Consider the following 25,001-nt stretch of genomic DNA (forward strand, 5'->3'; position numbering starts at 1 on the left):
GAGCCTGTTGATACAACACACACACTCCTTTAGAGCCCGCTGCTGTCTAACCATGCTGCCAGCCTGCTATGCCTCAAATGGAACAACCTTTACTGCAGTGGTTTGATCAGATGGCCCCGGGCTAGACTATAAAATAGGTTTGTAGCATAATGTTTTATACCTCACTCACTTTTCACTTTCTACCCAGGTCGTCAATTTTTTGTTCGCCCTTTTCTCCTGATTTCCCTGAGAGCCCCTAGGGTGTGGGACCTAGGGTGTGAGACCTAGGGTGTGGGAACTTGGGTGTGGGACCTAGGGTATGGGACCTTGGGTGTGGGACCTAGGGTGTGGGACCTTAGGTGTGGGACCATGGGTGTGGGACCATGGGTGTGGGACAGTGGAGGCTGCTGAGGGGAGGACGACTCATAATAATGGCCGGAATGGAGTGAATGGAATGGTATCAAACACATGGTTTTCATCTGTTTGATACCATTCCATTCACTCCATTCCAGTCATTCCTCTCCATTCCAGCCATTATTACGAGTAGTACTCCCCTCAGCAACCTCCACTGGTGTGGGACTTAAGGTGTGGGACGTTTGGTGTGGGGCCTAGGGTGTGGGACCTAGAGTGTGGGATGGAGTTAGTCGGGAGGGTTGAACATAGAGTATAGGAACAGTGTATTACAGTGGGGAAAAAAGTATTTAGTCAGCCACCAATTGTGCAAGTTCTCCCACTTAAAAAAATTAGAAAGGCCTGTAATTTTCATCATAGGTACACGTCAACTATGACAGACAAAATGAGAAAAAAAAATCCATTATATGATTTTTTATGAATTTATTTGCAAATTATGGTGGAAAATAAGTATTTGGTCAATAACAAAAGTTTCTCAATACTTTGTTATATACCCTTTGTTGGCAATGACACAGGTCAAACGTTTTCTGTAAGTCTTCACAAGGTTTTCACACACTGTTGCTGGTATTTTGGCCCATTCCTCCATGCAGATCTCCTCTAGAGCAGTGATGTTTTGGGGCTGTCGCTGGGCAACACAGACTTTCAACTCCCTCCAAAGATTTTCTATGGGGTTGAGATCTGGAGACTGACTAGGCCACTCCAGGACCTTGAAATGCTTCTTACGAAGCCACTCCTTCGTTGCCCGAGCGGTGTGTTTGGGATGATTGTCATGCTGAAAGACCCAGCCACATTTCATCTTCAATGCCCTTGCTGATGGAAGGAGGTTTTCACTCAAAATCTCACGATACATGGCCCCATTCATTCTTTCCTTTACACGGATCATTCGTCCTGGTCCCTTTGCAGAAAAACAGCCCCAAAGCATGATGTTTCCACCCCCATGCTTTACAGTAGGTATGGTGTTCTTTGGATGCAACTCAGCATTCTTTGTCCTCCAAACACGACGAGTTGAGTTTTTACCAAAAAGTTCTATTTTGGTTTCATCTGACCATATGACATTCTCCCAATCCTCTTCTGGATCATCCAAATGCACTCTAGCAAACCTCAGACGGGCCTGGACATGTACTGGCTTAGGATTTGAGTCCCTGGTGGCGTAGTGTGTTACTGATGGTAGGCTTTGTTACTTTGGTCCCAGCTCTCTGCAGGTCATTCACTAGGTCCGCCCGTGTGGTTCTGGGATTTTTGCTCACCGTTCTTGTGATCATTTTGACCCCACAGGGTGAGATCTTGCGTGGAGCCCCAGATCGAGGGAAATTATCAGTGGTCTTGTATGTCTTCCATTTCCTAATAATTGCTCCCACAGTTGATTTCTTCAAACCAAGCTGCTTACCTATTGCAGATACAGTCTTCCCAGTCTGGTGCAGGTCTACAATTTTGTTTCTGGTGTCCTTTGACAGCTCTTTGGTCTTGGCCATAGTGGAGTTTGGAGTGTGACTGTTTGAGGTTGTGGACAGGTGTCGTTTATACTGATAACAAGTTCAAACACGTGCCATTAATACAGGTAACGAGTGGAGGATAGAGGAGCCTCTTAAAGAAGAAGTTACAGGTCTGTGAGAGCCAGAAATCTTACTTTTTTGTAGGTGACCAAATACTTATTTTCCACCATAATTTGCAAATAAATTCATTAAAAATCCTACAATGTGATTTTCTGGAAAAAAAAAATCTCAATTTGTCTGTCATAGTTGACGTGTACCTATGATGAAAATTACAGGCCTCTCTCATCTTTTTAAGTGGGAGTACTTGCACAATTGGTGGCTGACTAAATAGTTTTTCCCCCACTGTACATCCCAACCTTTTCCACCAAGTTTGTTCTTAACCACTAAAGGTGTGTGTGTGTGGGTGGTTTCTACTAAGCTAACATATGGAATTGTTTTAAGATGGTCATCCCAAGGATCATTTAGCTATTTGATTTTGTATTTTACGACCCCTGTAGATAAAAAAAAATATATACAGTTGAAGTCGGAAGTTTACATACACCTTAGCCAAATACATTTAAACTTAGTTTTTCACAATTCCTGACATTTAATCCTAGTAAAGGATTACCACTTTATTTTAAGAATGTGAAATGTCAGAATAATTGTAGAGAGAATTATTTATTTCAGCTTTTATTTCTTTCATCACATTCCCAGTGGGTCAGAAGTTTACATACACTCAATTAGTATTTGGTAGCATTGCCTTTAAATTGTTTAACTTTGGTCAAACGTTTCGGGTAGCCTTCCACAAGCTTCCCACAATAAGTTGGGTGAATTTTGGCCCATTCCTCCTGACAGAGCTGGTGTAACTGAATGAGGTTTGTAGGCCTCCTTGCTCGCACATGCTTTTTCAGTTCTGCCCACACATTTTCTATAGGGTTGAGGTCAGGGCTTTGTGATGGCCACTCCAATACCTTGACTTTGTTTTCCTTAAGCCATTTTGCCACAACTTTGGAAGTATGGTTTGGGTCATTGTCCATTTGGAAGACCCCTTTGTGACCAAGCTTTAACTTCCTGACTGATGTCTTGAGATGTTGCTTCAATATATCCACTTAATTTTCCTTCCTCATGATGCCATCTATTTTGTGAAGTGCACCAGTCCCTCCTGCAGCAAAGCACCCCCACAGCATGATGCTGCCACCCCTGTGCTTCACGGTTGGGATGGTGTTCTTCGGCTTGCAAGCGACCCCCTTTTTCCTCTGAACATAACGATGGTCATTATAAAAAAGCCTGACTACAGTTTACAACTGCACATGGGGACAAAGATCGTACTTTTTGGAGAAATGTCCTCTGGTCTGAAGAAACAAAAATAGAATTGTTCGGCCATAATGACCATTGTTATGTTTGGAGGAAAAAGGGGGTCGCTTGCAAGCCGAAGAACACCATCCCAACCGTGAAGCACAGAGGTGGCAGCATCATGCTGTGGGGGTGCTTTGCTGCAGGAGGGACTGGTGCACTTCACAAAATAGATGGCATCGTGTATGTAAACTTCCGACTAAATGATTTGATAAACTATTGAATTTGGCCTTTACTAATATAGCCCATAGAAATACATTGAACAACACATTCATAAATGGCAAAAAAAGTCAAAAAATGTATCATAAGGAATACGGTTTTGAAGAGTGTGTCATATATCTAGGAGATATACAAAAGCTCTGGGACACATATTTAAGCCCTAATTTTATTTAGGCACAAAACTACCTCCATACTTCCATTCATTTGTATGGGTTACCTTCAGACGAGTCCGGTGACACTTGTGGGGGTGGTAGAGCATAAGGATTCGGACGCAACAGACGTTTTCGCGAGAAGACTGATTTTCGGAACGTCTCATGGTCTGACAAATACCGCTGTAGCTCGGCCACCTTCCACAGGCAGAGGTGGTGGATTGAGATGCAGCCCATGCAAAAAAACAGATATCTCTAGCTTAAACTGATGGATTTTGATGGGGATTTTTTATTATGTTACTTAGATTGACCACCTAAAATATGTAATATAAACTTTATTTCACAGCCAATCACAGGTTTGCTCTTTGGGCTTTCCAATATTTTTGTTTTTAAGCTGCCACTAGTCTGTGCCCTCTAAATGTCAGTGGTGTTTTGTGATGGCACTAAACAATCCCTTGGAGGGCTATTTGTTTCAGCACACTGGCTGTGCCTCAGTATGAGCTTAGTTTGCGTTGACAATAAGCACTGTGAACTTTACCCTCTATTGTTCCTCGATAACCAAATCTAATTTATTTAAGGACAATAGTGTCGCCTGGAAAATAGAGGCAGCAGTAGCAGCTGATATTTGTGGCCGTTAGCCGACTACAACTGTATTTTACAGATAAATCCCCCAGCTAAGCAGTATGAGTTTCCAGTATTCCATTCCAATCGGTCTTCATCTCTTGATTTCTTCATTCAAACTCTTTAGATTCCAGGATTGATAGTGTGATGGGTTTGAAGGTGTGGATTGGAACAACAATCCTTCTCAGTTTACTGTTAAACTGCCTATCCTCTCTCTCTCTCTCTCTCTCTCTCTCTCTCTCTCTCTCTCTCTCTCTCTCTCTCTCTCTCTCTCTCTCTCTCTCTCTCTCTCTCTCTCTCTCTCTCTCTCTCTCTCTCTCTCTCTCTCTCTCTCTCTCCATTCCTCACCCCTCAATTTCTCCTTCTGTCTGTGTAATAGATAAACATTCAGTCAGCTATTCAGTGTCCTCACTGCATGTGGGTAGAGCAAGTCTCAGTGCCTGGGTGTCTGGGTCTTAAAGGGAGTGCGATATTATGTCTCTGTGTCCAGTATAAAGGAAGTTAGAGGTAGTTTCGCAAGCCAATGTAAACTAGCGTTACAGTAGCAGCTGGCATGCTAGCATCCATGAATGTATCTGACTCTGGGTAAGTAGAAAAAACTGCTTTATTGCCAGAATCTGTCCATTTACTACTACGGTATCATCTGCTGGACCGTGAAAACACTTCATGACCTGGTGGACAGGGTATTATTCTGCTCCTTGGTTATAGTGTCAACCCTGCTCTCATTCCTAACACTTATACTGTCAACCCTGCTCTCATTCCTAACCCTTATACTGTCAACCCTTCTCTCATTCCTAACCCTTATACTGTCAACCCTGCTCTCATTCCTAACACTTATACTGTCAACCCTGCTCTCATTCCTAACCCTTATACTGTCAACCCTGCACTCATTCCTAACCCGTAGACTGTCAATCCTGCTCCCATTCCTAACCCTTATACTGTCAACCCTGCACTCATTCCTAACCCCTAAACTGTCAACCCTGCTCTCATTCCTAACACTTATACTGTCAACCCTGCACTCATTCCTAACCCTTATACTGTCAACCCTGCTCTCATTCCTAACACTTATACTGTCAACCCTGCTCTCATTCCTAACCCTTATACTGTCAACCCTGCTCTCATTCCTAACCCTTATACTGTCAACCCTGTTCTCATTCCTAACCCGTAGACTGTCAACCCTGTTCTCATTCCTAACCCTTAAACTGTCAACCCCGCTCTCATTCCTAACCCTTAAACTGTCAACCCTGCTCTCATTCCTAACACTTATACTGTCAACCCTGCTCTCATTCCTAACCCTTATACTGTCAACCCTGCTCTCATTCCTAACCCTTATACTGTCAACCCTGTTCTCATTCCTAACCCGTAGACTGTCAACCCTGTTCTCATTCCTAACCCTTAAACTGTCAACCCCGCTCTCATTCCTAACCCTTAAACTGTCAACCCTGCACTCATTCCTAACCCTATACTGTCAACCCTGCTCTCATTCCTAACCCTTATACTGTCAACCCTGCTCTCATTCCTAACACTCTCTTTTTACCTCTCTTCCCTCCAGACGACGGACGATCTGCCGGTGGCGTCTGCGGAGTGTCCGAGCGATGATGAGGACATTGATCCCTGTGAGCCGAGCTCAGGTGGGTTAGGTTAGTCATCTGTTTTATTCCTCCTCTCTCTGGGTGTCGCTGTCAGTCAGTCTCTCAACATATTACCAGTCTGTCAGTCAGTCTATCACCGTATTACCAGGCTGTCAGTCAGTCTCTCAACGTATTACCTGTCAGTCAGTCTCTCACCGTATTTCCAGTCTGTCAGTCAGTCTCTCACCGTATTTCCAGTCTGTCAGTCAGTCTCTCACCGTATTACCAGGCTGTCAGTCTCTCACTGTATTACCAGTCTGTCAGTCAGTCTCTCACCGTATTACCTGTCAGTCAGTCAGTCTCTCACTGTATTACCAGTCTTTCAGTCAGTCTCTCACCGTACCACCAGTCAGTCAGTCAGTCTCTCACCGTACCACCAGTCAGTCAGTCAGTCTCTCACCGTATTACCTGTCAGTCAGTCTCTCACCTTATTACCAGTCTTTCAGTCAGTCTCTCACCGTACCACCAGTCAGTCAGTCAGTCTCTCACTGTATTACCAGTCTTTCAGTCAGTCTCTCACCGTACCACCAGTCAGTCAGTCAGTCTCTCACCGTACCACCAGTCAGTCAGTCAGTCTCTCACCGTATTACCTGTCAGTCAGTCTCTCACCGTATTACCAGTCTGTCAGGCAATCTCTCACCATACCAACAGTCTGTCAGTCAGTGTCTCTGTGTGTCACGATCACACTCATGGTCAGTCCACCATCAAGGTTTTTAAGACACTGTATTGAAGCTACTGTACTGTAGGTATTGATTCTAGTCTTTTTTGTCACTATCACCGTCAGTCTGTCCACACCACTACGCACCAATTAACGTCACTGTGGTGAAGCTATAGTAAAGCAGTGGTTCACACGTATTTGTGTGTGTAAGTCATGACAGTATTTTGTCCAGTTACCTCAAAGTCTGAGTTACTTTCTTTACCTTCACACCAGGATTGGGGTCAAATCCATTTCAATTCAGTCAATTCTGGGAGTTCCAATATACTTTTTGAATTGGCTGAATTGAAATGGACTTGACCCACAACCTTGCCTCACATCACAAACAGTGCCTTGCTAAATAATTCAGAGCCCTTGGATTTCTTCACTTTTTATTGTGTTACAAAAATGGATGTAATTTTTTGTCAACAATATATACCAAATTATCAAAGTGGAAGATTTTTAATTTTTAATTTGGATTATTAATACAAAAATGTATAACTTAATATAGTCGTTACATAAGTATTCAGCCCCTTTGTTTAGGCAAGTCTAAATTAGTTCAGGAGTCAAATTTGGCTTAACTAATCACATAAAAAGTTACTTGGTGTGAAATCATTGGGTGTGACATGATTTTTAAATTACTAACCCTTTTTTATTTTATTTTATTTTTTACCTTTACTTAACCAGGTAAGCCAGTTGAGAACAAATTCTCATTTACAACTGCGACCTGGCCAAGATAAAGCAAAGCAGTGTGATAAAAACAACAACACAGAGTTACATATGGGGTAAACAAAACGTACAGTCAATAACACAATAGAAAATCTATATACAGTGTGTGCAAATGTAGTAAGTTATGGAGGTAAGGCAATAAATAGGCCATAGTGCAAAATAATTACAATTATAATTTTGTATTAACACTGGAGTGATAGATGTGCAAAAGATGATGTGCAAATAGAGATACTGGGGTGCAAATTAGCAAAATAAATAACAATGTAAATAACAATATGGGGATGAGGTAGTTGGGTGGGCTAATTACAGATGGGCTGTGTATAGGTGCAGTGATCGGTAAGCTGCTCTGAAAACTGATGCTTAAAGATAGTGAGGGAGATAAGTGTCTCCAGTTTCAGAGATTTTTGCAGTTTGTTCCAGTCATTTGCAGCAGAGAACTGGAAGGAATGGCGACCAAAGGAGGTGTTGGCTTTGGGGATGACCAGTGAGATATACCTGCTGGAGCGCATACTATGGGTGGGTGTTGCTATGGTGACCAATGAGCTAAGATAAGGCAGGGATTTGCCTAGAAGGGATTTAGATGACCTGGAGGTCAATAACAAAAGTTTCTCAATACTTTGTTTATATACCCTTTGTTGGCAATGACACAGGTCAAACGTTTTCTGTAAGTCTTCACAAGGTTTTCACACACTGTTGCTGGTATTTTGGCCCATTCCTCCATGCAGATCTCCTCTAGAGCAGTGATGTTTTGGGGCTGTCGCTGGGTAACACAGACTTTCAACTCCCTCCAAAGATTTTCTATGGGGTTGAGATCTGGAGACTGGCTAGGCCACTCCAGGACCTTGAAATGCTTCTTACGAAGCCACTCCTTCGTTGCCCGGGCGGTGTGTTTGGAATCATTGTCATGCTGAAAGACCCAGCCACGTTTCATCTTCAATGCCCTTGCTGATGGAAGGAGGTTTTCACTCAAAATCTCACGATACATGGCCCCATTCATTCTTTCCTTTACACGGATCAGTCGTCCTGGTCCCTTTGCAGAAAAACAGCCCCAAAGCATGATGTTTCCACCCCTATGCTTCACAGTAGGTATGGTGTTCTTTGGATGCAACTCAGCATTCTTTGTCCTCCAAACATGACGAGTTGAGTTTTTACCAAAAAGTTATATTTTGGTTTCATCTGATCATATGACATTCTCCCAAACCTCTTCTGGATCATCCAAATGCACTCTAGCAAACTTCAGACGGGCCTGGACATGTACTGGCTTAAGCAGGGGGACACGTCTGGCACTGCAGGATTTGAGTCCCTGGCGGCGTAGTGTGTTACTGATGGTAGGCTTTGTTACTTTGGACCCAGCTCTCTGCAGGTCATTCACTAGGTCCCCCCGTGTGGTTCTGGGATTTTTGCTCACCGTTCTTGTGATCATTTTGACCCCACGGGGTGAGATCTTGCGTGGAGCCCCAGATCGAGGGAGATTATCAGTGGTCTTGTATGTCTTCCATTTCCTAATAATTGCTCCCACAGTTGATTTCTTCAAACCAAGCTGCTTACCTATTGCAGATTCAGTCTTCCCAGCCTGGTGCAGGTCTACAATTTTGTTTCTGGTGTCCTTTGACAGCTCTTTGGTCTTGGCCATAGTGGAGTTTGGAGTGTGACTGTTTGAGGTTGTGGACAGGTGTATTTTATACTGATAACAAGTTCAAACAGGTGCCATTAATACAGATAACGAGTGGAGGACAGAGGAGCCTCTTAAAGAAGAAGTTACAGGTCTGTGAGAGCCAGAAATCTTGCCTGTTTGTAGGTGACCAAATACTTATTTTCCACCATAATTTGCAAATAAATTCATAAAAAATCCTACAATGTGATTTTCAGGATTTGTTTTCTTCTCAATTTGTCTGTCATAGTTGACGTGTACCTATGATGAAAATTACAGGCCTCTCTCATCTTTTTAAGTGGGAGAACTTGCACAATTGGTGGCTGACTAAATACTTTTTTCCCCCACTGTATATGGGGCTTTGGTGACAAAACGGATGGCACTGTGATAGACTACATCCAATTTGCTGATTAGAGTGTTGGAAGCTATTTTGTAAATGACATTGCCGAAGTCAAGGATCGGTAGGATAGTCAGTTTTACGAGGGCATGTTTAGCAGCATGAGTGAAGGAGGCTTTGTTGCGAAATAGGAAGCCGATTCTAGATTTAACTATGGATTGGAGATGCTTAATGTGAGTCTGAAAGGAGAGTTTACAGTCTAACCAGACACCTAGGTATTTGTAGTTGTCCACATATTCTAAGTCAGAGCCGCCGAGAGTAGTGAATTTAGTCGAGCAGGCGGGTGCAAGCAGCGTTCGATTGAAGAGCATGCATTTAGTTTTACTAGCGTTTAAGAGCAGTTGGAGGCCACGGAAGGAGTGTTGTATGGCATTGAAGCTCGTTTGGAGGTTTGTTAACACAGTGTCCAATGAAGGGCCAGATGTATACAAAATGGTGTCGTCTGCGTAGAGGTGGATCTGAGAGTCACCAGCAGCAAGAGCGACATCTTTGATATACACAGAGAATAGAGTCGGCCTGAGAATTGAACCCTGTGGCACCCCCATAGAGACTGCCAGAGGTCCAGACAACAGGCCCTCCGATTTGACACATTGAATTCTATCTGAGAAGTAGTTGGTGAACCAGGCGAGGCAGTCATTTGAGAAACCAAGGCTATTTAGTCTGCCAATAAGAATGTGGTGATTGACAGAGTCAAAAGCCTTGGCCAGGTCAATGAAGACGGCTGCACAGTACTGTCTATTATCGATGGCGGTTATTATAACGTTTAGGACCTTGAGCGTAGCTGAGGTACACCCATGACCAGCTCGGAAACCAGATTGCATAGCGGAGAAGGTACGGTGGGATTTGAAATGGTCGGAGATATGTTTGTTAACTTGGCTTTCAAATACCTTCAAAAGGCAGGGCAGGATGGATATAGGTCTGTAACAGTTTGGATCTAGAGTGTCACCCCCTTAGAAGAGGGGGATGACCGCGGCAGCTTTCCAATCTCCAGGGATCTCAGACGATACGAAAGAGAGGTTGAACAGTCTGGTGATAGTGGTTGCGACAATTTTGGTGGCTAATTTTAGAAAAAAAGGGTCCAGATTGTCTAGCCCAGCTGATTTGTAGGGGTCCAGATTTTACAGCTCTTTCAGAAAATCAGCTATCTGAATTTGGGTGAACGAGAAGCGGGGGGGCATGGGCAAGTTGCAGCGGAGGGTGCAGAGCTGGTGGCCGGGGTAGGGGTAAAAAATTGAAATTCTCGATTATTGTAGAGTTATCGGTGGTGACAGTGTTTCCTAGCCGCAGTGCAGTGGGCAGCTGGGAGGAGGTGTTCTTATTCTCCATGGACTTTACAGTGTCCCAAATTTTTTGGGAGTTAGTGCTACAGGATGCAAATTTCTGTTTGAAAAAGTTAGCCTTTGCTTTCCTAACTGATTGTGTATATTGGTTCCTGACTTCCCTGAAAAGTTGCATATCGCGGGGGCTGTTCGATGCTAATGCCGTACGCCACAGGATGTTTTTGTGTTGGTCAAGGGCAGTCAAGTCTGGGGTGAACCAGGGGCTATATCTGTTCTTAGTTCTGAACTTTTTGAATGGGGCATGCTTATTTAAGATGGAGAGGAAAGCACTTTGTCTCCCATACATGCAACATCTGGAAGGTCCCTCAGTCAAGTATTGAATTTCAAACACAGATTAAACTACAAAGACCAGGGAGCTTTTCAAAAGCTTCAGAAAGAAGGGCAGTGATTGGTAAATGGGTAACAATAACAAAGCAAACATTGAATATCTCTTTAATGATTGGTTTAGTTATTAATTCTACTGTGCATTATGTATTAAACCACCTCAAAGATCCTTCTGAACTGAGCTGCAGGACAGGAATGAAATGGATCAGGGATGTTAACATGAGGCCATTGGTGATTTTAAAACAGCTACAGAGTTCAATGGCTGTGATGGAAGAGAACTGAGGATGGATCAACAACATTGTAGTGACTCCACAATAATGACCTAAATGACAGAGTGAAGAGAAGAACACAAATATACAAAACATGCATCTAAAGTAATACTGAAAAGACAAAAAACATGGCAAAGGAATACACTTTTTGTCCTAAATGTAAAGCCCCATTTTGGGGGCAAATCCAACACAACACATCACTGAGTAACTGCCTCCTTATTTTCAAGCATGGTGGTGTCTGCATCATAGTATGGGTATGTTTGACATCGGCAAATACTGGGGAATTCTTCAGGATAAGAAGAAACAGGATAGGGCTAAGCCAGGGGTTCCCAAACGTTTTTGGCCCACGACCCCATTTTGATATCAGAAAAATCTGGCGGCAACAACCATGTGGGAAAGAAAAAAGTTGTTAACAGCCAATGTTTGCTTTTTTAATTGGGCTATGGCAGTCAATTGCAAAACATTCTAACAGTATTTGTGGTTCTCTTCTCAACTCAGCATCACTTACTTTAATGTGGGGCTATGACAATCAACTGCAAAATGTCTCACCACCACTAATGAGATTGGTGTGCTTGATGCATGTCGTGTCGGAGCTTCTCAAACTCAGGGGGCGTGGTCGACAGTGCGCACCTCTTCTCTCCTGTCACATCCAACCTGGATTGATATTTGTTTTTAATGCAGACGAGAACACTGAATCACCGTACCATGGCTGATACCCCTGCATGCTTATGTTCAGTACATTCAGTTTCCCAAATATATCTGTTACATATGCAAGGAGACACATTATAGTTTCATTACAGACAAAGTCAACAGTCTGTTTTTGACATCCATTACGAATGAAAACAGTTCCTCTCATAATTAAAAAAATATTTCCAACACTCCCCCTCGATAACCACCAAGCCTCTGTGTGAAATAGAACATTGTCATGCTCTGATCCCATATCTCCACATAGTTTTGCGAACAGGCGTACGCAATGTAGTTTACAATAGAAGTTCTTACCTCAGATTTTTTGCCGCCAGTGATCTCGGTGTAACCGTTATAGCTCAGTGGGTGTATCATACAATGCGTCCATATGGCAGAGGGAGACACATTCATAACTAGAGTGCAGAGGCCTGCCCGCCGTCCCATGATAGATGGAGCCCCATTTGTGCAAAAGACCACCATTCGATCCCATGGAATTAGTTTTTCGTCAATATAGCCACGCAGCACACTGAACATCCCCTAAGCCGTTTCATGCTCGGGAATCGTGAGACAGAACAATATGTCCTTGTGAATAGCATCACCCGACATGTAACGAGCAAAAGTCCATTCATGGCATTTGGAGAGCATAAGGTGGGGAGTTTTTTGTTGTTCAGTCAGTTTCCTCTTGATTGCTACCTATAGCATCAATTCTTAGTTTCGCAGTGATATCTGACAAAGGTAGTGATGTGAGTTTATATGCCTCTGCCTCCCCACACATTGTTTTCACCATATCAATTGCAGCCGGTAATATCAAAGTCTCTGCTATAGTGTGTGGTTTATAGCTTAGTGGGCTTAGCCATTCACCGTGGGAATGATTCAAGTGCAATGGTCAAGTGCGCCTTTTTCCGGTTTAATTTTTACTTTTAGATTTGAATAATTTTCATTTAGATTTTTAAGGTTAACCACATTGCAATGATTTTGATTCACAAAGACATTATTATATTTACACTATCGTTCAAAAGTTTGGGGTCACTTAGAAATGTCCTTGTTTTCCATGAAAACATACATTAAATGAGTTTGAATAGGAAATGTATCAAAATTAATAGGAAATGTAGTCATTGACAAGGTTAGAAATAATGATTTCTAATATAAATAATAATTGTGTCCTTCAAACTTTGCTTTCGTCAAAGAATCCTCCACCTTTGCCATTCTAGTTGTCAATATGTTGAGGTAATCTGAAGAGATTTCACCCCATGCTTCCTGAAGCACCTCCCACAAGTTGGATTTGCTTAATGGGCACTTCTTACGTACCATATGGTCAAGCTGCTCCCACAACAGCTCAATAGGGTTGAGATCCGGTGACTGTGCTGGCCACTCCATTATAGACAGAATACCAGCTGACTGCTTCTTCCCTAAATAGTTATTGCATAGTTTGGAGCTGTGCTTTGGGTCATTGTCCTGAAATTGGCTCCAATCAAGCGCCGTCCACTGGGTATGGCATGGTGTTGCAAAATTGAGTGATAGCCTTCCTTCTTCAAGATACCCTTTTACCCTGTACAAATTCTCCCGCATCCATATCAGGCGACCCCACATGGGATCGCGACCCATAGTTTGGGAACCACTGAGCTAAGCACAGGCAAAATCCTAGAGCAAAACCTGTTTCAATCTGCTTTCCAACAGACACTAAGGGATTAATTAACCTTTCAGCAGGACAATAACCTACAACCCAAGGCCAAATCTACACTGGAGTTGCTTACCAAGAAGACAGTGTATGTTCCTAAGTGGCCAAATTACAGTTTTGACTTAAATCTGTTTGAAGTAATATGGCAACAATTCAAAATTGCTGTCTAGCCATGATCCCCAACATCTTGATCGAGCTTGACACATTTTTTATAGAATAATCGGCAAATATTGTACAATCCAGGTGTGCAAAGCTCTTAGAGACTTACCCAAGTTGCGGCATTAACTCAACAGCATTACGACCAGGAATACGACTTTCCCGAAGCAGATCCTTTGTTTGCTCTCCCCAGGGCAACTGAACTGATTCCAGCGGCTGACCCAAAACATCGCTGGCGGAGGAGAGGCATTCGGAGTGGCCTGCTGGTTCGACTTAGGAGGCGCGCACACCACCCACCACTTCCAAGTATTCTACTCGCTAATGTTCAGTCTTTGGTTAACAAGCTCGACGAACTACGGGCAAGGATTTCTTTCCAGAGAGACATCAAGGCCTGTAACATACTCTGTTTCACGGAAATTAAAATAAACATTCTGTCGGAATTGGTCCAGCCAGATGGGTTCTCAGTTCATCGCGCAGACAGGAATAAATATCTCTCCGGGAAGCAGAAGGGCGGAGGTGTGTGTTTCATGATTAACGACTCATGGTGTAATTGTAGTAACATACAGAAACTCGAGTCCTTTTGTTCACCCAACCTAGAATATCTCACAATCAAATGCCGACCGTATTATCTCCCAAGAGAATTCTCTTCGGCTATAGTCATGGCCGTGTATATCCCCCCTCAAGCCGATACCACGACGGCCCTCAAAGAACTTCACTGGACCTTATGCAAACTGGAAACCACATATTCTGAGGCTGCATTTATTGAAGCCAGGGATTTTAACAAAGCAAATTTGTAGGGTGCCGAAGTTCTATCAACATATCGTCTGTTGTACTCGCGCTGCTAAAATCCTCGACCATTGCTATTCGAACTTCCGGAATGGTTATAAGGCCCTCCCCCGCCCTCCTTTCGGCAAATCTGACCACAACTCCATTTTGCTTCTCCCTTCCTATAGGCAGAAACTCAAACAGGAAGTACCCGTTCTAAGGACTATTCAACGCTGGTCTGACCAATGGCAAAGTGACTGGGAATATGGCAGAATACAAACAGTGTAGCTACTCACTCCGTAAGGCAATTAAACTGGCAAAACATCAGTATAGAGACAAAGTGGAACTGAGTAGGGACCGGTATGAATACATTCAATAAGTAAAGACTGATTTCAGAACAGTACAGTAGTTATTTCCTTTATGGTTTATCTTGAACTGCATTGTTGGTTAATGGCTTGTAAGTAAGCATTTCATGGTAAGGTCTACACCTTATGTATACGGCTCATGTGACAAATGCAATTTGATTTGATTTGATTTGAATAGGGACCGGGATGAACACATTCAATAAGTAAAGACTGATTTCAGAACAGTTCAGTAGTTAATTCCTTTATGGTTTATCTGAATAGAGACTGGTATGAGCACATTCAATCAGTTAAGACTGATTCCAGAACAGTTCAGTAGCTCATTCCTTTATGGTTTATCTGAGTAGGGACCAGTATGAATACATTCAATAGTAAAGACTGATTCCAGAACAGTTCAGTAGCTCATTCCTTTATGGTTTATCTGAGATGGGACCGGTATGAATACATTCAATAAGTAAAGACTGATTCCAGAACAGTTCAGTAGCTCATTCCTTTATGGTGTATCTGAGTAGGGACTGGTATGAATACATTATATATCGAATAAGCATAATCATAATCATCCAATGCTTTGCACCATAGTGCTTCATTTTAAAAACCCTTCCCTGGTTCCACCATAAGTGTGTATAGCTAGTTTAATTGTTTTTGTGAAATGCTTCCTGGTTGGCGTGTTAGGTCCCAGCTGTAATTAATTCCAGTAAACTCATAACAGCTATCCAGTCGGACTAGCATCCTGTTGTGTCACGTACGCCAGCGCTTATGAGGCGCTGATTACTTACACATAACATCTTTAGGAGTGTTGTCATTGTTTTAGTATTGTCTCCTAGGAAAACACATAAACACACACACACACACACACACACACACACACACACACACACACACACACACACACACACAGACACAAACACGGCACAGGATAGCAAACAGACAAACACCCTCTTAACAGTAACTGTTCTTGAAGACAACACAACACAACAAAGCCAACTCTTTCAGACAAACGCCTTTTAGTTCAGGATCAAGGATGTGTTTACTGATAGACTATAATGACCTGTGTTTACCGATTCACTCTACAATAGTTATATTGTACATAAAATATCCCGGCCAAAATGTTTTCTGATTGCTTGACCAGCCATAATAGATACAAGCTTAAGGTTATGACTTGACTAGCCATAATAGATACATGCTTAAGGTTATGACTTGACTAGACATAATAGATACATTCTTAAGGTTATGACTTGACTAGCCATGAGATACATTCTTGAGGTTATGACTTGACTAGACATAATATATACATTCTTAAGGTTATGACTTGACTAGCCATAATAGATACATTCTTAACGTTATGACTTGACTAGACATAATATATACATTCTTAAGGTTATGACTTGACTAGCCATAATAGATACATGCTTAAGGTTATGACTTGACAAGCCATAATAGATACATTCTTAAGGTTATTAATAAAAATATATATATATTTATGTATTCACTAACTGTAAGTCGCTCTGGATAAGAGCGTCTGCTAAATGACTAAAATGTCAAATGTAAATGTAAATGACTTGACTAGCCATAATAGATACATTCTTAAGGTTATGACTTGACTAGCCATAATATATACATTCTTAAGATTATGACTTGACAAGCCATAATAGATATATTCTTAAGGTTATGACTTGACTAGCCGTAATAGATTCATTATTAAGGTTATGACTTGACTAGCCATAATAGATACATGCTTAAGGTTATGACTTGACTAGCCATAATAGATACATTCTTAAGGTTATTAATATAAATATATAAATATATGTATTCACTAACTGTAAGTCACTCTGGATAAGAGCGTCTGCTAAATGACTAAAATGTAAAATGTAAATGTAAATGACTTGACTAACCGTAATAGATACATTCTTAAGGTTATGACTTGACTAGCCGTAATAGATTCATTCTTAAGGTTATGACTTGACTAGCCATAATAGATACATTCTTAAGGTTATGACTTGACTAGCCATAATAGATACATTCTTAAGGTTATGACTTGACTAGCCATAATAGATACATTCTTAAGGCTATGACTTGACTAGCCATAATAGATACATTCTTAAGGTTATGTGCTAACATAAAGTATCTGGCAAAAATAAGCAGGTTTGAAAATGTTTCCCATAAAAGACTCAATTCCAGGTACTGTAAGCTATTCGTAAACATATTGAATGTTACTGTTTAATTCCTGCTACATCTGCTAGGGGAGGAGTCTTTGACTTACCACTTGCTGATAGAACTTTCCCTATCGATTCGTAGTGTAATAAACAACACATTGACTGTCTACATTTCTCAAGAAGTGAAATGCTAGTTTTGTAATCATACAAATAGACACAGTAAAATGTGCTAGACAGCACTAATTGATGCTACATAAACACAGTGCATATTGAACATATACAACCACATTTCTGCAAAAAAAGTGGGTCAAATTCTTATTTTTATCATGTTCCTATTAAACAACCTGGAATTGAATCTACCCACTTTGCCACAGACAGCAGGTGCTTCCCTTCAGGATATAGGGATTTCCTAACACGCTCCAAGTGGATTGAGAGCAAGGAAGAACAGTTAGGTCCCGAGTTAAGACGTTAGCTCTCTCTGTATCCATCTGTACGCAATAATAAAGCCAGCACTAAATTAATGTCTACTCCACAGCACTCTGTCAGACTACTGTCTGTCTGTCTGTATAGGTGTAGTCTGTTGTACGGGCAGTTGTCTTTTAGGCTACATACTAAGTATGTATTACCCAGTATTCATATCTCACAGTATAGGCTGTACACATCTAGACTCATATCCCCAAGGAGACTTTTCAATGCTAGATCTGCTTACCTCAGTCAATAGAAAAATGCAATGAGATGAGTACATGTCAGGGATCATCACCTAGATTCAGCCACGGACCGATGGTCGGGGGGCCGGGAACACAATCTAAAATATTTGTAGACTGCAAATTGATCGCAAGAAACCCAAATATATATAATATTTGATTAAAATGTAATCATTTCAAACCTTGCTTGCGTTTCTATATGATAACATTCACTGAGTGTACAAAACATTAGGAACATGTGCTCTTTCCATGACATAGACTTACCAGGTGAATCCAGGTCAAAGCTGTGATCCCATATATGTCACCTGTTAAATCCAGGCTAAAGATGGATTTTTAAGCCTTGAGACAATTGAGACATGGATTGTGTATGTGTGCCATTCAGAGGGGGAATGGGCAAGACAAAATATTTAAGTGCCTTTGAACGGGGAATGGTAGTAGGTGCCAGGCGCACCGGTTTGAGTGTGCCAAGAATTGCAACGCTGCTGAGTGTTTCACGCTCAATAGTTTCCTGTGTGTATCAATAGTTTCCCTCTATACAAGTGGATAACTTTTTACCGTAGCAACAGACTCTCCCTCTTTCTCTTTCTCTGTCTCTCTCTGTCTCTCTCTCTGTCTCTCTCTCCCTCTCTCCCCCCCCTCTCTCTCTCTCTCTCTCCCCCTCTTTCTCTCTCCCCCTCTCTGACTCTCTCTCTCTCTCTACACCATGGTCAGTTTTAGATCATGCTGTATATATCTGGACACTCGTCATACAGCGGCCTCACAGAAGCCTACAGAACAGACTGGGCCAACCCTGAGTGGAGTCAAGCAGAATCAATTACCTGGAAGCTTAATCTAATGATCAATTTCCTCTTATCCCATAGATCACATCCCTAGCATCAAACTGTGTCCCCTCTACATACTGTTGTTTTTTAAGGATGTGTGTTGTTGGCTACCTTCTCTCTCCACATCTATTAACAGTCATTGCAAGTCTTCTGTGCTGTGCGGAATATACCATTTTGGTATATTGCCCCCACATGAAGGCTGGGGATGAGACACCCAGTAATGAGTAGGGCTTCTCTCTCTCTCTCTCTCTCTCTCTCTCTCTCTCTCTCTCTCTCTCTCTCTCTCTCTCTCTCTCTCTCTCTCTCTCTCTCTCTCTCTCTCTCTCTCTCTCTCTCTCTCTCTCTCTCCCTCCCACTTGCCCTTTAGATTGCCTGTAGACAGGTTAAGGTTAATCATCTCTATGTTTTCTCTGTTAGCTCCTCTTCCTTCTATCCCCCAGCCTTTTACAGCACAGTGACATTAGCACAGCCACCAAAGTGTTTGACATTTGGTGGCTAATATGTTTGGTATATGAAATAGAGTGAACAAACTGCTGTGAAGAAAAAGCACATCAATCAAATGGGCAAATGGCAAATCCCGTATTTAGACTGAGGGCAATGACAAGCACCCTGTAAATAAAATAAAAATATTATGGTAAAATATTGTTTTAAAGTAGTGCTTAGATGAATGAAATAATAACGATGCTGCTGGCTTGGGAGGTCACTGCCCACATATAATAACTATGCTGCTGGCTTGGGAGGTCACTGCTCACATATAATAACTATGCTGCTGGCTTGGGAGGTCACTGCCCACATATAATAACAATGCTGCTGGCTTGGGAGGTCACTGCCCACATATAATAACTATGCTGCTGGCTTGGGAGGTCACTGCCCACATATAATAACTATGCTGCTGGCTTGGGAGGTCACTGCCCACATATAATAACTATGCTGCTGGCTTGGGAGGTCACTGCCCACATATAATAACTATGCTGCTGGCTTGGGAGGTCACTGCTCACATATAATAACTACGCTGCTGGCTTGGGAGGTCAATGCTCAAATATAATAACTACGCTGCTGGCTTGGGAGGTCACTGCCCACATATAATAACTACGCTGCTGGCTTGGGAGGTCACTGCCCACATATAATAACTATGCTGCTGGCTTGGGAGGTCACTGCCCACATATAATAACTATGCTGCTGGCTTGGGAGGTCACTGCCCACATATAATAACTATGCTGCTGGCTTGGGAGGTCACTGCCCACAAATAATAACTATGCTGCTGGCTTGGGAGGTCACTGCTCACATATAATAACTATGCTGCTGGCTTGGGAGGTCACTGCTCACATATAATAACTATGCTGCTGGCTTGGGAGGTCACTGCTCACATATAATAACTATGCTGCTGGCTTGGGAGGTCACTGCCCACATATAATAGGCCATTCAATCATACCCAGCATAAGGTCTCTCTCCTCTCTCTCCCTGTGTTCTAAGCTCCACTGCTGAGCATCATGCACGTCAATAGACCTTATTCACTTCACAGGTCACAATATGGAGACAAAACTTCTCATTTTGACTTCAGTTATTCCTTAATGTGTCTACCAGGCAGCACCTGATTAAATAATGGATTACAGTGGCTGGTGCTCTATGGACCCTTTGCACTGTTTTCCATAGGCTTCAATGGAGCACTTTTACTTCCTGTAAAGCTGTATTTGGATGGCCATTCCAAATACAGCTTTACAGGAAGTAAAAGTGCTCCATTGAAGCCTATGGAAAACAGTGCAAAGGGTCCATAGAGCACCAGCCACTGTAATCCATTATTTAATCAGGTGCTGCCTGGTAGACACATTAAGGAATAACTGAAGTCAAAATGAGAAGTTTTGTCTCCATATTGTGACCTGGGAACTTCCCTAGCAAGAGTGAGATGAGGACACATCCTCCTCACCAATTGACACCAAATGATTGTAGGCTACTCCATCACAGCAGCTGTGAAAATCAATCATCAAGCAGACCCTTGAGACCCTTGAATACCCTCTGCTTGTTGGCCAATGACAGATAAAGCTATGCTGACTCTTCGACCAAGGTAGTCAATATGCTGTCAACCATATTTGCTATATTTTGTTATTTTGTTGCATTTGATGTTGGCCTCTCTCTCCCTCGGTTTACACACACACATAATAATAATAACTTCCATGTTCTGTGAGGGAACAGGATTTCTCGGTCATGTCTGCTTGAATGTCAGACCCCATCCCCCCTCCTCTCCCTGTATCCTGATTCCTCAATATTTATCTTTTCAATTATTTCTTATTCCTCTTTAACCTCCTTCCATCTCTCCATCCTTCCATCATTCATCGATCCTTCCATCTCTCCCTCCCTCCCTCCCTCCCTCCCTCCCCCTCCATCCATCCATCCATCCATCCATCCATCCTTCCATCCATCCATCCATCCCTCCATCCATCCATCCATCCATCCATCCACCCATCCATCCATTCATCCACCCATCCATCCATCCATCCATCCATCCATCCACCCATCCATCCATCCATTCATCCACCCATCCATCCATCCATCCATCCATCCACCCATCCATCCATTCATCCACCCATCCATCCATCCATCCATCCATCCACCCATCCATCCATTCATCCACCCATCCATCCATCCATCCATCCATCCATCCATCCATCCACCCATCCATCCATTCATCCACCCATCCATCCATCCATCCATCCACCCATCCATCCATTCATCCACCCATCCATCCATCCATCCATCCATCCACCCATCCATCCATTCATCCACCCATCCATCCATTCATCCACCCATCCATCCATTCATCCACCCATCCATCCATTCATCCATCCCTCCATCCATCCATTCATCCACCCATCCACCCATCCATCCATTCATCCACCCATCCATCCATTCATCCACCCATCCATCCATTCATCCATCCCTCCATCCATCCATTCATCCATCCATCCACCCATCCATCCATTCATCCACCCATCCATCCATCCATCCATCCATCCACCCATCCATCCATTCATCCACCCATCCATCCATCCATCCATCCATCCATCCATCCATCCATCCCTCCATCCATCCATTCATCCATCCATCCACCCATCCATCCATCCATCCACCCATCCATCCATCCATCCATCCATCCATCCATCCATCCATCCACCCATCCATCCATTCATCCACCCATCCATCCATCCCTCCATCCATCCATTCATCCACCCATCCACCCATCCATCCATTCATCCACCCATCCATCCATTCATCCATCCATCCACCCATCCATCCATTCATCCACCCATCCATCCATCCATCCATCCATCCACCCATCCATCCATTCATCCACCCATCCATCCATCCATCCATCCATCCATCCATCCATCCATCCATCCATCCATCCATCCATCCATCCATCCCATCCATCCACCCATCCATCCATCCATCCATCCATCCATCCATCCATCCATCCATCCATCCATCCATCCACCCATCCATCCATTCATCCACCCATCCATCCATCCATCCATCCACCCATCCATCCATCCATCCATCCACCCATCCATCCATTCATCCACCCATCCATCCATCCATCCACCCATCCATCCATTCATCCATCCATCCACCCATCCATCCATCCATCCATCCATCCATCCATCCATCCACCCATCCATCCATTCATCCACCCATCCATCCCTCCATCCATCCATTCATCCACCCATCCATCCATCCATCCACCCATCCATCCATCCATCCATTCATCCACCCATCCATCCATCCATCCACCCATCCATCCATCCATCCATTCATCCACCCATCCATCCCTCCATCCATCCATTCATCCACCCATCCATCCATCCATCCATCCATCCACCCATCCATCCATTCATCCACCCATCCATCCCTCCATCCATCCATTCATCCACCCATCCATCCATCCATCCATCCATCCATGCCTCCATCCTTCCATCTCTCCGGCTTCGCATCAGCATCATCAGCATAGACATTGACACGAAGACATGGTATCTGTCCCAAATGGCACTCTATTCCCTACATAGTGCACTACTTTTGACCAGAGCCCTAAATACGGAATAGGGTGCCAGTTGGGACCTAACCAATGTGTCTGTGTATTCCTTTGGAGTGGCAGATGACAGATTTAGCCCTAGTGAGGGAGCTTGCCTCAGTGGTGGTGGCGACAAAAAGTCCATGCAGCGTGTGTGAAAATGTTGATACGGCCCACTCTGGGTTTTTAGAAATGCAACTCCCGGGACCCATCTCTGGGTTCACCAAGCGGTGGAATTGCTTTCTGCAGAGACATTAAACAAACAGAAAAGTAAACACTCACCAAATTCTTACCCCCCTCTGCCCCTCACACACACACACATGCACATACACACACACACACCCCTCCCCCCCCATTCCCGTTAGGAAAGGTCTGTGATCCGTGAAATGCATTATTGCTTGAGCCAGAGGAATGGAATAACGTTCATAAAACATTGTGGCATTACCTTTAAGCGTTCCAGCAGGCAGCAGCGGCCTTGCTCTGTCCTCATTGGTCCCAGCCAAAAGAGCAAATGTTCACTCACACTGGATTGAACTTGTGTTCCGATGAAAACATGATTTCATTAGTTCAGTATAGGTTACTACAGCCGGCCCCAGTCCGGTGAAAACATGATTTCATTAGTTCAGTATAGGTTACTACAGCCGGCCCCAGTCCGGTGAAAACATGATTTCATTAGTTCAGTATAGGTTACTACAGCCGGCCCCTGTCCGATGAAAACATGATTTCATTAGTTCAGTATAGGTTACTACAGCCGGCCCCTGTCCGATGAAAACATGATTTCATTAGTTCAGTATAGGTTACTACAGCCGGCCCCAGTCCGGTGAAAACATGATTTCATTAGTTCAGTATAGGTTACTACAGCCAGCCCCTGTTTTCTTCTAATAATTTCTGAAGAGGATATAGATCAGCCAAAAGACTCACACCAGATTCAACCAATTGTTGCATGATTGGACAATTTCTTTACATTTTAAAAGGAGATCTGATTTACCAACCCTTGTCACTGTATCCAAGTCCCCTCACCCATCCATCCAGAACCTTTTCTTGCTGAAGCAGCCACTGTGGTTGCATCCAAACTGGGACCCAGTGGCCCTGGTCAAAAGTAGTGTACTATATAGGATGTAGGGTACAAATTTGGATGGACTCTGAATTTAGCTGTAGAGACAGAAAGCAGTGATACTTACTTCCACCTACCCTACTCCCATTTCCTGTCCCTCTCTCTCCTGGACCCAGATCCACTCACTTTTAGCGTTATGGGTCAAATGGCTCCATTTACTAGGAAGAGTCAAGCACGTTTTATTAATCCTCACAGCGTTAGTTGAACTAATTTCATGCTCGCTCGGTCGGTTCTTTGTTCAATTCACAGTCCTGTGAGCATTACCAGATAGCCAGAGTCACTCTGGGCTCTCACATCATGCCAGGAATCGGACACTCTGGTCCACACTCATGGAAATAGAATGACATAAAATACAATTATAATTATATTGCCATGCTTAGGGCCAGGGCCAGCTTGCCTTACTGAAAGTAAAGGAACGGATGGAGGAATGAGTGGCATCACCTCTTCTTCTCAAGGACACATGGCTAATTAAAGAAGTGATGGAAGATTGAGTCAAGTTATATCTAAGGACAGACTTAAAGGTCCAATGCAGCCGTTTTCAGTACCTTACTGTGATTGTTTTCAATTAAAATGGTCAAAAATTATTAACCCCCGGTCCTTCTGCTGCCTAACCAGCTCCTCTCGCCGTGCCTCTACACCTTCCTTCTCCCTTCTAGCCTCCTGTAGCGCCTCCCTCTGACCGAATACCTCCTGCTCCCTCTGAACCAATAGCCCCCGTAATCTGGTGGCCTCCTCTCCTAACCAGCAGATCCGCCCTATCGCGGCCTCCTGCTGCCTCGTCGTCCACACCGTGTGTCCCCCCAAATTTTTTTATTGTGGTTGCCTCTCCACCCTGATCCCTTTCAGGGCCTCCATCTTCCTTGCCAGATCCTCTCTGCTCCTCCTCGGCACACTGCTTGGTCCAGGTCTGGTGGGATCTTCTGTCACGTTCGTTGATTGACGGGACAGACCAAGGCGCAGCGTGATATGCATAAATGTTTATTATAACGAATAAACAACGACAAAACAATAAACCAACGACACGTGAAGTCCTACGGTAACAAACCTCACACGGAACAAGATCCCACAACCCACTAGTGCCAATAGGCTGCCTAAGTATGATCCCCAATCAGAGACAACGAGCTACAGCTGCCTCTGATTGGGAACCACACCGGCCAACATAGATCTACACATAATAGAACTCCAACCTAGAATATATACAACAAAGAATATTCACACCCTGACTCAACATTTAAGCGTCCCCTGAGTCAGGGCGTGACAAT

The 25,001-nt window shown here is 43.4% G+C and overlaps 1 protein-coding gene across 17 annotated transcripts in view; it reads left to right on the forward strand.

Moving 5' to 3' along the window:
* LOC121555656 (neurexin-1a-like) overlaps window positions 1-25,001 on the forward strand; it is an 838,957-nt gene that overhangs the window by 789,225 nt on the left and 24,731 nt on the right. For 10 of the 17 annotated variants that reach the window (XM_041869510.2, XM_041869886.2, XM_041869699.2 and 7 more), the window contains one exon: window positions 5,757-5,844. In XM_041869510.2, coding sequence (XP_041725444.1) covers window positions 5,757-5,844 — 88 coding nt within the window. The remainder of the gene's footprint in view (window positions 1-5,756; window positions 5,845-25,001) is intronic. The other 7 variants (XM_041869572.2, XM_041870289.2, XM_045217609.1 and 4 more) reach the window with 1 other exon arrangement.

This window comes from Coregonus clupeaformis, chromosome 1 (genome assembly GCF_020615455.1).
Source record: "Coregonus clupeaformis isolate EN_2021a chromosome 1, ASM2061545v1, whole genome shotgun sequence".
Taxonomy (NCBI): domain Eukaryota; kingdom Metazoa; phylum Chordata; class Actinopteri; order Salmoniformes; family Salmonidae; genus Coregonus; species Coregonus clupeaformis.